We start from the raw sequence: 18,012 nt of genomic DNA on the forward strand, positions 1-18,012 counted from the left end.
GACGTTTTCTTTGGAAATGTGCCAATTCACCAATATTTTAGGATAAAATTATTTGAATCGTCGAAGAAAAATGTTCAGAATCCTCCGTGAAACTTGTTCATGTCCTATAAAGTGTCTGTAAATTACTTGCGTGAGCACTAGAAGTTTCAGTCGTTCAATCATTTTCCTCTCTGACTTTTCGATCCCAACAATTCGATAATGTTTTGCTGATTTGAACTGTCGGTAATCTTGCCGAATCTACAAGTGGATTGGTATATATAGAATGCGCAAGCGTCAATAATGTCATTTCACAGTTTTTGTTTCCAGATTGTGCACTCATTTCAATCTTAAACTCAGCTACCTTTTGGAGTTCGTGCAAATCCATTGATATCCGTACCAGCAGAGCAGTCACTTGGAGGTAGGGATGGGAATACCGGTTACTCACCAGTCGCGTTACATAAGCGACCGCTCCAAAATACCGCGATTTTGTAACTGTGGTTACAGGTAACAAAACAGTAGGCGATTGCAACTAAGTTGAGTACCAGCGACGGAGGAACGAAGGAAACGAGAACGTTGGGATACCTAGACTATTTGTGGACTGTCCTGTTGAAAGATAATAATTTATTGTTCAGTGAGTTTCTACGTAATTCTAGAAGAACGTATGCAAGCATAACAAAATCATAAAACCATAAAAATTTTTTGGTGGCTCAGAATAACAACAAAGGTTAGAATCTTCGAAGGGCACCTCATTAAAAACAGATAGTGTAAACTCCAGTGGAAATATACCATCATCGGATAATGTAGGTATTACGTGAAAGAAATTATATCTATGTTTATCTGGAATTTCATTGGCAAATTATCTGAATATTATAAACTGATAGATACTCATTTCAAGGTAAGGTTCAATTGTTGAAAGTAATCTCGAATTTACATTTGCTGCAACCAATTTTTATCGAAGAAATAATCAAAAAATATAAAAAAAAACATCGAAAATATTGAAAATCATGAATCGAATTGTTTTGTTCTAATTCTGAAAGATACTATAGGCACTAAAAACACAATGGCATATAACGGCAGAAATGATTTTTTTCGGCAACCGTCCGGGAAGTGCTCACTTCCTGGACGCTTTTTCTCTGAGAAAGTAGCATTTCCCGGCCTAGTCCGGAAAGTACGTACTTCCCGGACTAGGCCGGAAAAGAATCATAGAATCCATAGCAACCGAGATAACGGCTGACAGTTCATATGAAATTAGTTGTCAAAAATTTGCATGTTTTTTGATCGCAATCGCAATAAAATATGGAAAGCAGCAGCAATAGTGTTATTTTACATGGTTGCCGAAAAAATATTGTACGCAACACGCCCGAAAATGGTTTTTTTGGACTCACAGACTTCCAGGACTCGCTTACGCTCGTCCTGGAATTTTGTCTATTCGTCCAAAAAAACCCTATTTTCCGGACTTGTTACGTAAATTACTATTACGAAGTTACAGGTAAAAGTATTTCTCCTCATTGAACATGGCGCAAATGAACGTAAAAAATTATAAAAGCACTCACAACAGGAGTTTTTGAGCGATCATAAATGAATTTAGTTTTGTGAAAGGCACTGGCGTACTATTTTTTTTACAAATATGAAAGTCAATGCCAGTACGCACAACACTGTAGTTGCTGAAGACGTCACAGTATATGAACTATATAATATGGTTCCTATACTGTGAAGACGTGGTATTCAACGTGAAACCTTAATGGAATTCTTAAAGGAATTCATATTTACCAAACCTCGTTCAAATATCCCAAACCGTTTCGATGTTATTATTCGAAGTCCGGTGCCGGTACGCCGTAACTATCGTTACTTTGGAACCGGTTACTTTACGTTTGTAGAACGCGCGACTACGTTACTCAAAAATACCGTTCCAAAATCGCGGTATTAAAATACCGTCCCATCCCTACTAGGAGGGAGGCAGGGTTCCTAGGCTTTCGCCTCGGGTGCCAAAAGTCAAGGGCGGCATTTCAAGCTTGAACAACAAAAACCACATGTGCAGAAATTCAAAGTACTGAATGAGGTTCAAATCGGTCAGATACAACAGGAAGGAATACCGACAAATTTAATTGACATCAAAGCTATCGAATTATGCATAATACTCATAAATATCCAGATGTCGCGTAAGCCCCTCATAGTGCTGTTTACAAGTTTTTGACACTAAAAAAACAGATGCACTCATCAGCCTTGTAGGCGTTCGCTTTGCTAAACGTTGCTGAATTTTATTGCCTATTTGGGGCGACTTCTGAATTATTTTTCTCTTCAATTTTCCAAACAGAATGTTGATTCCTCAGAATGGAATGCAAAATATACGATAAACGATTCCATTTCACCATTTCCAACTTATCCTTCTTAAGAAATATAAGGATTTTTTTATTTCATACCTCATTCCACTATATTATATAATATTTCTGCGATTATTGTTTATGATACAATAAACTACATTATTATTATTATTTTTTAATCGTTTTGTATGTGCAAAGTGGGTGTTCACATATCCTAAATTTTTCGATTTGCTTTTTGATTTCGGGACTAAGTTAAAAAAGGTAAGCTCTATAATGTTTTATTTTTCATTCATCTTTTCTGCTCTGGGAAATACCTACGGTTTCAAAAAAAAATACAAAATATGAATATTTCTTCGATCCCATCCAACATGCGAATGAAATTTCTTGACAATTTGATGAAAACTTGAAATAGATAAACTTTTAGATTCATCTTCGAGATCCACAAACTAAAATGACCCCGATTATCCAATATTAATGTTTTGCAGTCTGCAGAGTTAACTTCTGTTAGGGCGGCAAATTGGAACTCTGCCTAGGGCGGCAGTTTCGCAAGCGACGGCCCTGAAAACGCCCGTTCAATCGACGTATCCTTTCTAAAACCTCAAAAATTGACTGGCAATCCTAATTTCCGCCATTTAATCCTTTTCAGATAGGGATAAAGGAACCTATAACTCGTATATTCCAAACAGTAGGTTAGGTTTTGTGAGTAAGAATCTCATACTGTTCGACCTTTCACAAGGTAGTTCGTACATGCTTCAACAAAAAAATTACCCCAATTTGTAGATTTGCTAATCCTTATTTCATTTTCAACGATTAGTCAAAGAAGAAATCTCAATTTTCCAGAAACGAAAATCTCTTGGATCAATTTGCGTTGAAGAATGTCCAATATCTGGGATTTGCGGTGTTTCGTCCCGAGACCGCTGGTGGACTCTTCAGTTGGGCTATCCAGCGATATGTGCCTAAGACACCCTCTCACACCATCGTAGAGAGGAGACTCTGCTGCAACGCGGCGACCCTCATAAACCGGGGCCGCACTTGGGTGTGGCGCGACACTCATATCGCCACCTTTTGGGTAGACAGAGTCACTAAAGTCCTATTAAAATTTCAATTGGGGAAATACGCAGCTAATCTGGAAATCTTTAAAAACATCATGTATTAGTGGGCGACTATTGACGATATATTCTACCCCAAAAAAAAATGTTTGTGAGACCTCTAAATCGTTCCCAGATGCAACATTTGAGTAGCAGAAGAGGAATTCAATTTGTAGCATTTGTAGGGACATTTTTTATCTTTTTTATACAACTAGAAATTCGTAATATCCCAGCATGTCGGGGTTGTTATTTTTGAGATAAATTTTGTCAGTCACAAAACAAGATTATTGAATCAGTGTCCAGTTCTCCTCAAGTGATTTAATATTTTTTGGAATTTTAGACCAACTACTACTCTCTGGTTCATGAAGAAAATTATATTAGACTGGTTTTTGAATTATCGAATGCTTCAGACAAAAAAATGCTATGTTCAGCGAAATCCTTAACACGTCTGCATTTGATATATCTCTTCCATACTCTGCGTTTGTGTCGTATCATACAACATAAATTGTTATCTCAGGCTTGGTCAGGTTAACCTTAACAAATTTAGATCTTCTGTTCTCTTGCCGACTCAATTACATTCTGATTTCCAAAATAAGACCTTCGCTGTATACTATGGAACTTTTCTCATTGACTTTCTTCTATTTTTTCCTTACAACAGTTTATCTAAATGGAGAATGTATAAAACGGTATCTTTTATTCCAAACTGATGTGATTCGAATTTTCAAATGGCAGTAGATGCTCAATATCTGCATGAAGGTCAAAATCCTTTGTCAAGAACAGATCGAGCGGGAGTATTTGATTAGGACGTAATCTTAATAGTGACATATTTTCCTCATATTGCCTCTTTTTGTCTCGAAAATTCACCCGATGAATCCAACAAATTAAGATCACAATTTGGGAGTTGCTGGTTTAAGTGATCTCCGCCACCGCTGTTTTTAGAGCAGCTGGAATTCTATAAAATTTCATATCGTCTCTTTATCCTAGCATGAAACAACCAACTACTGCACAAAATGCAAGCATTTTTACACGTAGGATATTAATTAAACAGGTTTTTCTATCATAATTCGAGGTACTGCCTGCTAAATGAACTTATGATTACCCCACGGGGCATTTAGACACAAGCGATATGGCGTCAGCTCAAAATGCCTATAGATTTTGATTTCAGAGAATAGATAGAAAAAAACAGTCCATCGTATTTCATTTTTATTACTCTGAGCACGAACCTGAATAACCATAGAACTTGAAAAATAATATGTCGTACTCAAGATGCGAACCATAGACTATTTAAACGGAGAATAGATGAGACACTAGTAGAACAAGCTTCAACGCCATCTGTTTTTGTGGAACATTACCAATTCGTGAAAAAAGCTCAATTGAAAAAGGAATCTGTATCGTAAAGCTGCCTCAAAAAGAATTCTGTAGTGCACCTTTTGAATAGGTAGGTACACCCATATACAAGAGGCAAAAAGTTTTTTGAAATTCAAATTCCAAAAGGAAATCAGAAATGGATTCGTGCAAGTTATCGATGAGTGAGGAAATTTATTTTCATGAAAATAATACCTGCAACGAACTTTCATCTGATTTTCTTTTGGAATCGAGAAATGAGGATCAATAATCAAATTCTGGATAGAATAAAAATTTATTAACTGAAATATCACCAATTGAAAATACAGATTTATTTCATAAATATCTAATCAATAAACTAATAATTGCATTGAAAACATTCTCAAAAACTAAAAATAATGAATTCAATAATACAAAATACAAAACTAAACTTATTCAATACATGAAAAATCCTAAATTCTTATAGGTAACAGAACTAATTAACTTATAATAGGGAAATAATTAATAATATAAACTATCTAGATTCTAGAATATAATATAAAATTTATGAACCAAAAATAATCAATTCATTTCTTCTTCTTCCATTTTAAATATTTTTGGAAAGCCAAATTACAAACCGCATCGAAATTTTTGTGTCTGAGATCTGTACCCTTCAGAACTTTATTGACTTTTTTAATATAAAATATAATGAAGAAAATAATAGTTTTTTTGATCAGAAAATTGGAAAAAGATACATGATTTCTGCAGAAAATTGTTTCAATATTTGGAATATTAATTTGATCAGCTAACTTTTCCAAAATTTTGAATGAGTTTAAACATAATGGTAATAAGAAAATAGTTTCAGAAATCATTTGGTGAAAAATATTCAAATAAAATTCTGAAGGATGCATCATAGTACAATTTGCATAGGTTTTTTTTCTTATTAAAATATTTGTGTTCGAGATTACACTGGACGTTAACATATTTGAGCAGACATCGCAATTCAATTTGGATATTATTTTTCGTCCTATATATCCTGCAACGTAAGGGGTAGCGAAATCTAATTTTTTGTTGAATACTTGTGCCTCCATTGCAGGATATATAGGAGGAATGGTATTGTAAATTATTTCATCAGTCCTTCTGTTTGCGGTGATGAACTCTTTGAGGTTGTCAAGGGCCCCGCAAGTTTCATCCTCTTCGCAATTAGCATTAGGGGAATGAGGAGACATAAAATTATTTAAAATCAGGGATTTGAAAGAAGTAATAAATGAAGAACATGTAGGATTTATGTTTCTCACTCCATGGCTTCTTATCAGTGAAAAAAAATTTTCTAAGGGGTCTTGATTGAAAGATCTTGTTGCCATGTGTTTGAAACCAATAGATTTCAATTTATCCCATAAATATAAGAAACCATGGAGTGTGAATATGAAATTCGAAATAGAAGGGATCTTTTTCAGTGAACCAGAGGTTGTGAAGGACATCGAATTTAAAATCTGAATTGCGGATTTCCAGGTATTTACATGGGGAGATTTTGAAGTTATCATTCCCCTTAGCTGTTTACCTGCCGGGGGAATGAAAAAGCTTCCATTGACACTGTCAAAGAGTTCATCAAAAAATAGTAATAGATCAGCCGTATCACTAGCAGAAGGACTGATGTAATATGGTGAATTTACAGGTAAGTCTTTGCTTATTTCAGCCCTAGTTTTAAGTGCCACCGCCACTGTTCTGCTGAAAACTTGTGTGCAGTTTCTTACCTTCATTTTCTTAATTTTGTGTGGTAGTACGTGTTCATCAGTGAGTTTTGAACATTGGCTAAAAGCTCCCATATTTTTATCCTTTACGTATAATTCTATTATGTGTGACCAGGAGTCCATTTTTAGTTGATTATTCTGTGTGAAAACAATATCTTTATTCAACATTCCATTTCTTATACCTTTCAGTAAATGGGGGCAATCATATAGATGGACTATTTCGGTACCATCTATAAGATACCCCTGATAGATATTTTCAATGTTATTCCTCCGGCAATATTCATTTGTTTCTCGTATAAGTTTATTTATGGCCCCCCTATTAGTACCCCCCTGGTCACTTACCGTAGCTACAATATTCAAACCACACTCACGAACACGTACTACAATATCTTTTAATATGCCGGTTAATTCTATTGACGGAGTTGTACCCTCACAGAAAAAGAAACAAAGTGGTTGTTTCCACTTTCTGTGCACACCTTTCAACATAAAAACTAGAGCATGATCTGCAAAGACCGCCTTTCTATTCCCATTCCCGAAATCTACCAACCCCTCGATGAAATCTTTTTTTTTGTTGTAAGTGAGACCTGGACTCAATGAAATTTCGTCAAACATAAGGATACAAGTTTTATCCAAAGGTTTCAATTTGTCGACTGCATTCTGCAAATTTTGAATAATTGATTCATCTAAACCACAATTAAAATCTAATTTTGATAAGAGACGTCCCAATGTCTTGCGAGATGGCAAACTGAAAACTTTGGACAAAAACTTGTATCCTTTCCTGCAGTGTTTTAACGTTGTCAACGCAAATATTTTATCGTCCAGTGTGAATCTTCGTCCTTTTGGTTCCAAAACTTGATTTTTAATTTGGCATTCCAAAAATTTTTGAGTTAATTTATTCAAAGAATTGTTATTTTCCAAAATTCTTCTATTGTGTCGGCTTTTTGACTTTAAAACCATCCCCTTCGCTCGCTGTAGCTTTCTATTGAAAATTTTGAAGGATGTCCTTCTCTTGCCTTTAAACAAAAACATCATTTCAGTTTTTTTTGCATACAGCAAAACTTTATTCTAAAGACAACATTTTATCCTCTCCGAAAAGTCCGAGTAATTACATACATACAGGGTGTTCCTAAATTGAACAACAACAAACGAAAAGGGGAGATTCCTCAAGTGAGTTTAAGAAAAAAAAGTCCCATAAACATGGGGTCTCAAACGTTTCGTTTTCGAGATAAAGGGTGTTAAAACTTTAATCAATAACATGTGTTGATTATACGAATTTATCGAACCTTTATGAATCATCGCCACAGATCAGGAAAATTTCCATGAAAACTGACACTGAATTCATTCACCACAGATTACAAAGTGGCCTTCCCATCATAATTTGGATTTTCACAAGGATTTCGAGAGAATCGTTCAAAATTTTTTTTCTCGAAATCGTTGGTAGATACGACAAAACTACAAGAGACCGAAAAGTTTAGTATAAGAACAAAGCTTCTTTTTACATTTTTTCAAATTAACAGTTGCTCACCAAAAAAAAGTTCTGCAGAAGAACAGGTGGCAGTATTCCAGAAAAAATATCACCCTGTAGATCTTTTATCGAAATTGCCATGTCACATGGTGTAGATACTATGAGAAAAAAACTTGAAAAAAATTCAAACTTCAACACTCTGTATCTCGAAAACGAAACGTTTGCGACCCCATGTTTATAGGAATTTTTTTTCTTGAACTCACTTAAGGAATCTCCCCTTTTCGTTTGTACGTTCAATTTAGGAACACCCTGTATATAGACATCTGTCCTTTATTTTGAACAAGGCATCACCAATCACCAACTTAGATTTTTCAGACTTGTAATAATTCTGAATGTAATTTTTGCATGTTACCGATGTCATCTTTTAACTCGTGTTGACATATTAATTTCAATAGTGATTCTTTAAATCTCACCTTCTGACCGCTCCCTCCTGGAAACATTTCCAGCAGAATTCACACATTCTTCCTCTCTACTTATCATTTCTGAGACAGAACCAACAGATATATCCTGGATTGAATTCTCCTTCTCTAACTTAATTTTTTTTGTATTTCCATAGGTCCGGTCAGGTACGGTAACACCTCGTTTAGGACTCAACCCAAATGACGTAGAAGGTCCTATTTCATAAACGTCCTTTAGAGTTACATCATGAGATATTGTGTTTTTCGGCTCTCTAAAGAAAATGTCCTCGTGATCTGCAGTATACCCTAGAATATATTATCTATTACTTTTACAAACTTCAATAAAACCAAAGCAGAATTTTATAGACTTTTGCGTTACGCGGAATAAAGCTCCTTCAGTTAATTACCTGGCAAATCAATTGAGGGCAAAGAACCTTTTTTCAGTCTTCCATTGCTTTCCAAACAATCACCATGAAAATGGCACTGGCATATTCTTACATTATTAATTTGGTGTTTCTCCCATTCCAAAAGTTTCCTATTGCCGATGCGCTCAAGCCACAACTTTCGAATTTTCTCATCGGTAGTGATGGCATATCTACGAAAATAAAATAAATATATTCTTTTTATAGGTACTGCAAATCTTGTGTTGACGTTAAAAAGTTTTCTATTGGGTTTTGAATTCATATTTTATAATTACCTTCTTGCATCTCGATTTTCACATCCAATAACACAGCACGTCTTCACTCTTGCAGGCATATCGAAATTTATTATATTTCAAAAAGAACGTGTCAAACAACTCCTTGTGTCAGTTGACATTTCAAAGGTTTTTTGATAATAATGATTATACATTATACTTACTATTTTCATACATCTCCCCACACAAGCTGCATATAAACCTGGAGACTTTCCTCCCAATAGACCGTAACGTGTATGGGAGCCACTATTCACGAGTGATCTCCATGAATGCAACGACATCTAACTATCAAATTGAAAATAATTTTTTCGTGTATTAGTGTCCCACTCCGACAGATGGCGCGGAATGTACGAGTGGCTCATCTATTTTTTTAGTTTGTCTATGATGCGAACGGAAATATTCGAAAACGTGGAAATTATGCGGTTGCTATGATAGTATTTCGAGGTGAAAAGTACAAACAATTACTGCGTTCGGTATATGTCATACCGTTCGCACCATTCCCACCGTAAGCTGCCTAAGCGTTCGGCAAATCACACCTTTCGCACCGTCTGCACTTTTCTGCGTTCGGTAAATGTCAATCGAATGAACCGGTGTAAGATGCATAGGTATTCTATGCATCTTAAACCGGTGCTTAACCTTTCGCACCGCCTAGGTAGACGGAGAAAAGGGTGCGAACTGTGGACCATAGATTACAATAATATTAAAATCAAAATGAAGAAAAGAAGTACAGCGAAGAAATCATTCATCCATGTTCAAAGAATAGATTATAAAATTCCTTTTACTCTCTTATTCTAATTGGTTCCCTGATTGATGATACATATTTTCGATTTCTACAAACTTTTCAACTTTTTCATTAAGTGGTTCATCAACAATATCCTCAGGATTATCCTCTTCCAACTCTTTCAAGATGAACACATTATGTAGAATACATCCTGATATCACGAGGAGACAAATTAGATCTAGTCTGGCCGTCTCCAATAATTTCAATCGAAGAAATTGCTTTTTTTCTTTTCACAAAACACATTCAAAAATTCTTCGATATCAGCTCCGTAAGCTCCGTCATCGTTCGGCAAATCAAGTACGCACCTATTGCTCCGTGGTCACGTGACCTATCAACCGTTTACACCTTACACCGCACGCTCCGCACCGGTGGGCATATACCGAACGCAGTATATATTGGCTTCAGAAGAGTTGCGAAAAAGCATATCGTTGTATTTTATGATTCTAAGGGCCAGTTGCACCATTTGCCTACACATTGATTAAAATTTAAACATTGATTAATTTCTCATTTCTCTTGAGAAATCATGGAGTAATCAACGTTTAAATTTTTAATCAATGTTAAAATAGTGCAACTAGCCATAAGGCCGAACCTGACCACGAAACTTCAAAAACTCAAATGCATCTTGATTATATTCTATGGTCATACAGTAATCTGTGGTTATACTAATCTATGACAAGGAACATAGCAGTAATAACTAGGGATGGGAATACCGGTTACTCACCAGTCGCGTTACATTCGTGACCGCTCCAGAAAAATACCGCTCCGAAATACCGCGATTTTGTAACTGTGGTTACAGGTAACAAAACCGTAGGCGATTGCAACTAAGTTGAGTACCAGCGACGGAGGAACGAAGGAAACGAGATCGTTGGTATACCTAGACTATTTGTGGACTGTCCTGTTGAATAATAATTCATTGTTCATTGAGTTTCTACGTAATTTTAGAAGAACGTATGCAAGCATAACAAAATCATAAAACTATAAAAATGTTTTGGTGGCTCAGAATAACAACAAAGGTTAGAATCTTCGAAGGGCACCTCATTAAAAACAGATGGTGTAAACTCCAGTGGAAATATACCATCATCGGGTAATCTAGGTATTACGTGAAATAAATTATATCTGGAATTGCATTGGCAAATTGAATATTACAAATTGATAGAAACTTATTTCACATATAGTAATATCTAGAATCGATTTTTTGTTTACCGTTATTTTACAGAGAATTTTTAAGTATATTTGCATTTCCGATTGAGAATAAGGTTCAATTGTTGAAAGTAATCTCGGCCTAACTAATTTACATTTGCTACAATCATTAATCGAATTGTTTAGTTCTAATTCTGGAAAATACTATGGAAATCAAATATATTCCATTAGGCACTGAAAACACAATGGCAAAAACGATTTTTACGAAGTTACAGGAAGGTAAAGTAATTTCTCCTCGTTGAACATGGCGCAAATGAATGAAAAAAAAATTTAAAGCACTGACAGCAGGAGTTTTTGGGTTATCATAAATGAATTTAGTTTTGTAAAAGGCACTGGCGTACTATTTTTTTTTCCAAGTTATTAAATTCGAAGTCCGGTGCCGGTACGCCGTAACTATCGTTACTTTGGAACCGGTTACTTTACGTTTGTGGAACGCGCGACTACGTTACTCAAAAATACCGTTCCAAAATCGCGGTATTGAAATACCGTCCCATCCCTAGTAATAACAACAAATTATATTTTGTGATATTTTTAGGATTGTATTGTATTATAAAAAAAAATAAATCCTCCTAGGGATTACCTATATTCCATTTACGGCTTATTATATATTTTTATTGGAGATGGTTACACATTTATGTATTGAACCAATCAATTTTGGCGCATAATGCAAGTCGAATTAATTTACCTGGAATTCAAATGAGGACAAAAAATTTTATTTTCATTTTATGTAGTGTTATTATAATTAGCGTGGTCTTAATTGCTTTCGGTCAGAATAAGCCGGACGCAATTCAAAATATTGTCTCAACAACTCATCAACAATTTCGCCATTTCCAGGTTAATTTTTTCCTGTAATTATGCAATAGTTTTTGGATAAAATGTCTTGTTTTTAGGATAACCTTCGTGATGCTGAGGCCAAAACATTAGTGGCAGATGGTAAATACTTGAAAAGATTGGGATTCATACAATCTCCAAGATTGTATCCCAATGATATTTGGAGAAACACCTCATTACCTGTTATAGTAACAAGTGTTCGAGAGGGACAAGAAAGTCAAATTTATGGACTTATCAATAATATTGCCAGATTATTTCCTAACAATACCCTCTTAGTGTACGACTTGGGTCTCAATGTATATACCCAGAAATTTGTGAGGAAACAAAGTTTCTTATATAATAATTACTATATTTATTGAATGTTTTCAGCTGCTCAATTTTTGTAATAGCAGTAGATGTCAACTACAAAGCTTTTCATTATCTAATTTTCCATCCCATGTGGGCAAAGAAGATTCTCATGCTTATAGGCCTTTGATCATTCAAGTATGTGATATGGGAAAATTTCTCAAAAATTCTGAGCACTGTATATATTTCTTTTGATATATTCTAATTTTCAGGATGCATTACAATCTACCGGAGCCATTTTTTATATAGAATGTAATTATCGTTTCTCAAAACATACAGCAAGCGATAAAGTATTTGCTCTCTTTGAAAAACTTGTGAAAGATCCACAAAGAGCTATAGTGACATGGCCAATGAATTCCAACAATTCTGTGTCCAGTTTAACACACAAAAAGATGTTCGAGTATTTTCACACCAATGCAGAAAACTTCTTTTTTCTTCGTATGGTTTCTGCGGAAACACTGATGGCTGTTAATACAGAATTTGTGCATCAAGAGATAATGCTTCCATGGGTACAATGTGCATTGACCCAAGATTGTTTAATACCTATTGGGGCACAATCTGGTGGGTGTAGGTTTGATAAGAAGCCACTATATAGGTAAGGAATTGATTAATAAGAATTTTCTGTTTGAAAATCATAAGTCTGTGTGTGTTCTTTAGACCTCTCATAGGCATTTGATAGGTCGATCATGATGTAATGCTGATTATTTCGAAAAACATCAGTGTATTTCTTCAACTCTTCAGTATAATAATAATAATAAAGGTCTTTATTCAATGAGTACAGTGTTAAAAAACAAAGCTCAACTACATTTTTAATGAATTATATCCTGGGAATTATCTGCTTTAAGATGTTAGATCAAGTGCAAGTTGATAGAATAAAAATTATGAATAATATACTTAAAAGTATTCAAATGCAGATACTTGACAATGAATGAACAAAACAACCAAATACTTACCATTCACACACTATACTCCAATAACTTACTAACTTTTTTAAATTGCAATAGGTCTTAAAACCCTTAAAATTTCGTTTCCATAAAAGATTTCATGACAGCTTGGCAACATCAAAACAACATTCTGCAACTTGTTATTGTGCAATATGCTGCAGATTTCACTGGAAACTTTCTTTTAATACATGATAATGCTTGCCTCATATAGCGTACACAGTTGCTAGTTCCTTACATGGACAGGAAATTGAGGTTTTGCTGTGGTCAGCAATCTCCAAACCTGACTCGCATTGAACACATATGGGATATATTGTAGAAGCATGTTTTGAACCTTATGAAGGTGTTTCAAAAGTGAAATGAATGTTAGGGTCCATTTGCTGAATAAAAATAAAATTAACTAGCATTATTTTGAGGTTTCAACTACCAACTTTGCTTAAAGTATAAATACTTGCATCTGCATATTTGCTATTAGTCACTGTGGGATCGAGAACCAGGATACTAGGTTGGTATTCACAGATAATGGTGAAGTGGTATATTATCATATTTATATCAGTATGCGCGATGATATAATTTGCTTCTCTCCTCTTTCTTTCTATTCGAAGTTTATTTATTTGAGAATAGAAAGGGGGAAGCGCAATTTTTTTGGCTTTCTTCATGCATCGTTTTGTTATGCAGAATATTGTTTTTCTCAGATATTTCTTTCTATAATCGTCCATAATTTCAAATTAAAACCGTTGAATCTTTCAGGTACTCAGGTTGCCATAACTATGATGTTTCAGCACTGAATGTTGTTCTAGGAGTGAAAAATAAATTTGATTACGAGCTCTATACTTATTTAGAGAGTGACATATCATTTAGTAAAGTACCTCTTGAAAAAGCTTTATCTTTAATGAGGGAATGTGAACAGAATACTACAACAGAAACAAGATACTCTGATAATTTATTTTGAAACATTTCTATGAAATATTTTCATATGATTTCAACCATGATTTGTTATCATTAAAAATAATGATGAATGATTTTTTTCTATTTGTTTGTTCCAGAAATAATAAAATGTATAAAATTATATTGTAACTACCTTAAATATGAACTGTTGGTCATGTCTATAAAGTGTAGTATCTGTGATTTCTTTCATGTATTTTGTTAGTTGTTTGAAAAAAGATGGTAGGTTAATAAAAGTGATTTTTCCAAGATCTGATACAAAATAAGTTAAGAATATCATGAACTAAATTCTTTGAACTGCACATACTCGAAATAACTACAAACTCAAAATAGAGGCTTTCGATATACGTATATAGTTAATAGCCAAAATAATTTTTGTTGTGAATTTTTCTAGTCATAAATCTTCTTTTCATTTTGGCATTTTTCTCTGCTAGGTTTATGAAACAATATTAATGTATGTAATGACGATGACCAATTTTATTATGTGATATTTCAATTATTTCTGTGACTAGGTATTTAAATTTGTTTCCTGAACAAAATCTACTTGTGATAATTATAATATTTTTTAATAGATTATATATAAATTATCATTCCAGAAATATTTTCAATATCTTCCAGTAATAATAAGAAATACTCAAGTTTCTTCAGTTCGGTAAAATAATCTCCTTCAATTTGGTTAATGCAAAATTGTCATTTTATATTGCTTGTATGAAATGTTCTGATTTTTGTACATGGATTGCTGGTTGATAATAATTTTCTATTTAGTATTGGACTTGTTATTCAAATAATGGACAATTCAAATGCTCCAAACAGAAGATCTCTAACACCCTTCCCTAAAACTTTCAGTTTATTGGTGTAGAATCTTATATTGCATTGTATTAAAATAAAACCAAAAATTTGTATGGAATGAAACCAAATTTTTGTATTATTTTCTTCCTTATTCTCTCATTTTTTTTTAATGAAATTATTATTTTCTGCTTTTCACTTACAAAACATACATAAAAACAATCATTAAAGTTGCCTGAAGTGAAAGTGTCTTTCCAAAACACGTCAAGAATTATTATCAGCAAGATGGAGCAGGAATATCTATAAAAAAACCAGTAGCTGGGTGTATTGTTGTAGATCAAAACTGGTGGAAGCTTGTCGTAACATGAAGGTGTGTATTCCATTGGGCTTGGGGATTTCGAATTGTGAGTGTTTTTCAATATTTCATGCAGTTCTTGACTCTAGAACTAACCTTTAGACATCTACAAAAGTCTTGTGAATACTAGATCTTGATATGATGTGTGCGAGGAACAGAGATGAAAAATATAATTATGCAGTCATAAAATTTTGGAAACGAAGTCAGCATCAAAATTCTAAATTAGTATTTTGTAGGAAACAAAAGTAATCTATTCTCATTCTAATTTGCGATATTTTCACGGCAACGTTATGATCATAAATCGACAATATTGATCACTGTTGTATTCAAGGATACGATACAAATGTGATTTGAAAATTCTGAATTTTAATTAACTTTAAGCCTAACAACAAAAGCATGATAACATTTACTAACACTTTAATGCAATTGGATTTTGCGAAATGATGACAAATATTAATTATAATAATAAGTAGATATATTTCAGAGAATGTTACAGTGTCATACAGATGTTAATATGGTAACATTAAATGAAACAATGTCATATAACCAAAAACAAAACAAAAAACCGATCATCCTCACAATGCATATACTATACGCGCACAAAGTCCTCTATAGAATAAGGCTCTAAATGAATCAATAATTCCTTAATTTTTCTCTTGAACACTTTCATACTATTACACATTTTTAGGTTCTCGGGAAGTTCATTAAACAATCTAATACCCTAATAAGAACGGTGTTTCTCCGTTATTGTGAGTCTATGTATCAGATAACTGATATTGAATTTTCTCGTACCATAGTTGTGCATAGAACCGCACTGCCCATAATGTTCCAAATTCTTAAACATAAAAACTAGCACTTCGTAAATGTAGAGAGCATAAACAGTGAGAATATGGTTCCTTTTGAAGACACCTATGCATGATTGACGGTAATCCAGACCAAATATAGTTCTGATAACCCTCTTCTGAATACGAAAAATCTCCAGAGTGTTTGAGTTGACACCATAGAACATCAAACCGAACCTCATCAAGATCTCAAAGTTGGCGAAATAAAAAATCTTGAGTGAATTCACGTCTAAGTATCGACCTATTATTCTCAGACTATATGCGACAGAATTCAATTTCTTTCCCAAACCAATTATATGGTGGTGCCAATTCATGTGTTCATCTATGGAGATGCCTAAAAACTTAGTAGTCCGATCAGTGTTCAGATCTCTATTCAACAACCTCACAGTGGTATGCCAAACTGGTTGAACAGGCAAAACTTATTGATCGAGATAACCAAAAATAAATCAAACAATTATTTCATCTGTGCTTTCGAATACTATTCAATGAGAGTAATTTTCTCTTAACGTGATAATTTTTTTTTTTTAGAATGACAATTTTGACTACAAAATGCATGTTATCCTGAAAATTTGGTTTTATACGCTCCTCTTCTTTTTACTTAGGCTTTCACTTCTTGTCCAAGAAGAGGGAAGAGAGAAAAACGCGCGCTCAGTTTGATTTTCTGTTACCTTTATGCATTTTTTTTCAGCACATTGATAGTACCATCCCAAACTAAAGTCTTGTATTAAAAATCTGGAAATATTGTTAAAATAATATTCAGAGAGAGAGAGAGAGAAATTAAATTTATTGATAAATCAAATGGCTATCGACCACAGTCTTCCAGCCAGTTGCATACATTTTTGTATAACATATTATTTATAAGTATTAAAAAAATAAAAATAAATATCATCCTAGTGATTCCAAGTGTTCGAAAAGTGGCAAAGCTGGCAACTTTGCCTTTGGTGTAGTTGGTCTGCTGTAATGTTGTATCAATGGCTCCATTATATTGATATTATCTTGGTTATTGATGAATTTTTTGCTTAGTTTTTGCATTCTTTCCAGTATTGGTTCTATTCCCGTTGTCTGATATAAAAGCTGATTGGATGGATTGTGCAGTGGGTTGTTGGGATGTCTCATTTTTGTAATCTTACGTAAGCAAGTTCTTTCCGCTACCTCAATTGCATTCAGAGCTGTTTTTGTCGAATTTGAGAAGATTATATGTCCATAGTCCAATAAAGGTCTGCATATCATTTTATATATGGTACTAGCTGTTTTACTACTGATTCCTTTGTTTTTATATGTAAGAGATCTAAAATGCCCAGCTCGTGTTATCGCTTTTTTCTTTTGAAGTTTTAAGTGTGCTTTGAAGTTCAACTTGTTATCAATCTTTATGCCTAGGTATTTGCATGAATCTGTTGGAGTTATTGTGTCACTTCCAAGTTTTATATTAGGAGAGTTGGCATTGATTTTATGGTTAAAAATGACTAGTTTTGATTTCCTTGGGTTAGGTTGTATTCTCCAACGTCTCATCCATGCCACTGTTATATCCGCCAACTTCTGTAGACCTTTCATACACTCTTTCAGTGATTTGTGGTGGGATATTAAAGTTGTGTCATCAGCAAATTGGAGAACATACTGTAGACTGACGATGTCCTGGTTTCTGAAATTAGATTGTCTGTACAAGTCACTGCAGAACAAATTGTAAAGTAGAGGAGAGAGTGGTGAGCCTTGTGGTAGTCCTTGTGCTGTTGTAAATTTTTCTGAGGTTTCACCTTTGACCCGGACTTGTAATTTTCTGTCTAGAAGGAAATTGTTTATAATTTTTATCAAATAAATGGGACACTTTAAATGGAAAATTTTGGAGATAAGACCGGCGTGCCAGACACTGTCGAAAGCTCTTTGAAATAATATTCATTAACCTCAAAAGA

At 34.0% G+C, this 18,012-nt stretch overlaps 1 protein-coding gene and 1 long non-coding RNA gene across 2 annotated transcripts; one reads left to right on the forward strand and one right to left on the reverse strand.

Annotated features, from left to right (window-relative positions):
- Positions 1–1,776: 1,776 nt before the first annotated feature.
- Positions 1,777–13,341, reverse strand: LOC123680578. Its single transcript, XR_006747531.1, has 2 exons — positions 13,190–13,341; positions 1,777–1,990 (listed from the first exon to the last, which is right to left on the reverse strand). It is a non-coding gene; the product is annotated as an uncharacterized LOC123680578 (long non-coding RNA).
- LOC123680560 lies at positions 11,565–15,039 on the forward strand. Its single transcript, XM_045618520.1, has 5 exons — positions 11,565–11,894; positions 11,951–12,205; positions 12,261–12,374; positions 12,449–12,831; positions 13,928–15,039. Exons 1-5 carry the CDS (start codon positions 11,757–11,759, stop codon positions 14,127–14,129), a joined length of 1,092 nt encoding a protein of 363 aa, XP_045474476.1. The 5' UTR covers positions 11,565–11,756; the 3' UTR covers positions 14,130–15,039.
- Positions 15,040–18,012: the final 2,973 nt, after the last annotated feature.

The sequence above is a fragment of the Harmonia axyridis genome, chromosome 5, assembly GCF_914767665.1.
Source record: "Harmonia axyridis chromosome 5, icHarAxyr1.1, whole genome shotgun sequence".
Classification (NCBI taxonomy): Eukaryota; Metazoa; Arthropoda; class Insecta; order Coleoptera; family Coccinellidae; genus Harmonia; species Harmonia axyridis.

Bases quoted from the DNA above. Each gene is read 5' to 3' on its own strand.
- LOC123680560 (XM_045618520.1), top strand. From the start codon at position 11,757: ATGAGGACAAAAAATTTTATTTTCATTTTATGTAGTGTTATTATAATT. The intron at 11,895-11,950 runs GTTAATTTTTTC...TCTTGTTTTTAG, and splicing joins AACAATTTCGCCATTTCCAG to GATAACCTTCGTGATGCTGA. The intron at 12,832-13,927 runs GTAAGGAATTGA...TGAATCTTTCAG, and splicing joins GATAAGAAGCCACTATATAG to GTACTCAGGTTGCCATAACT.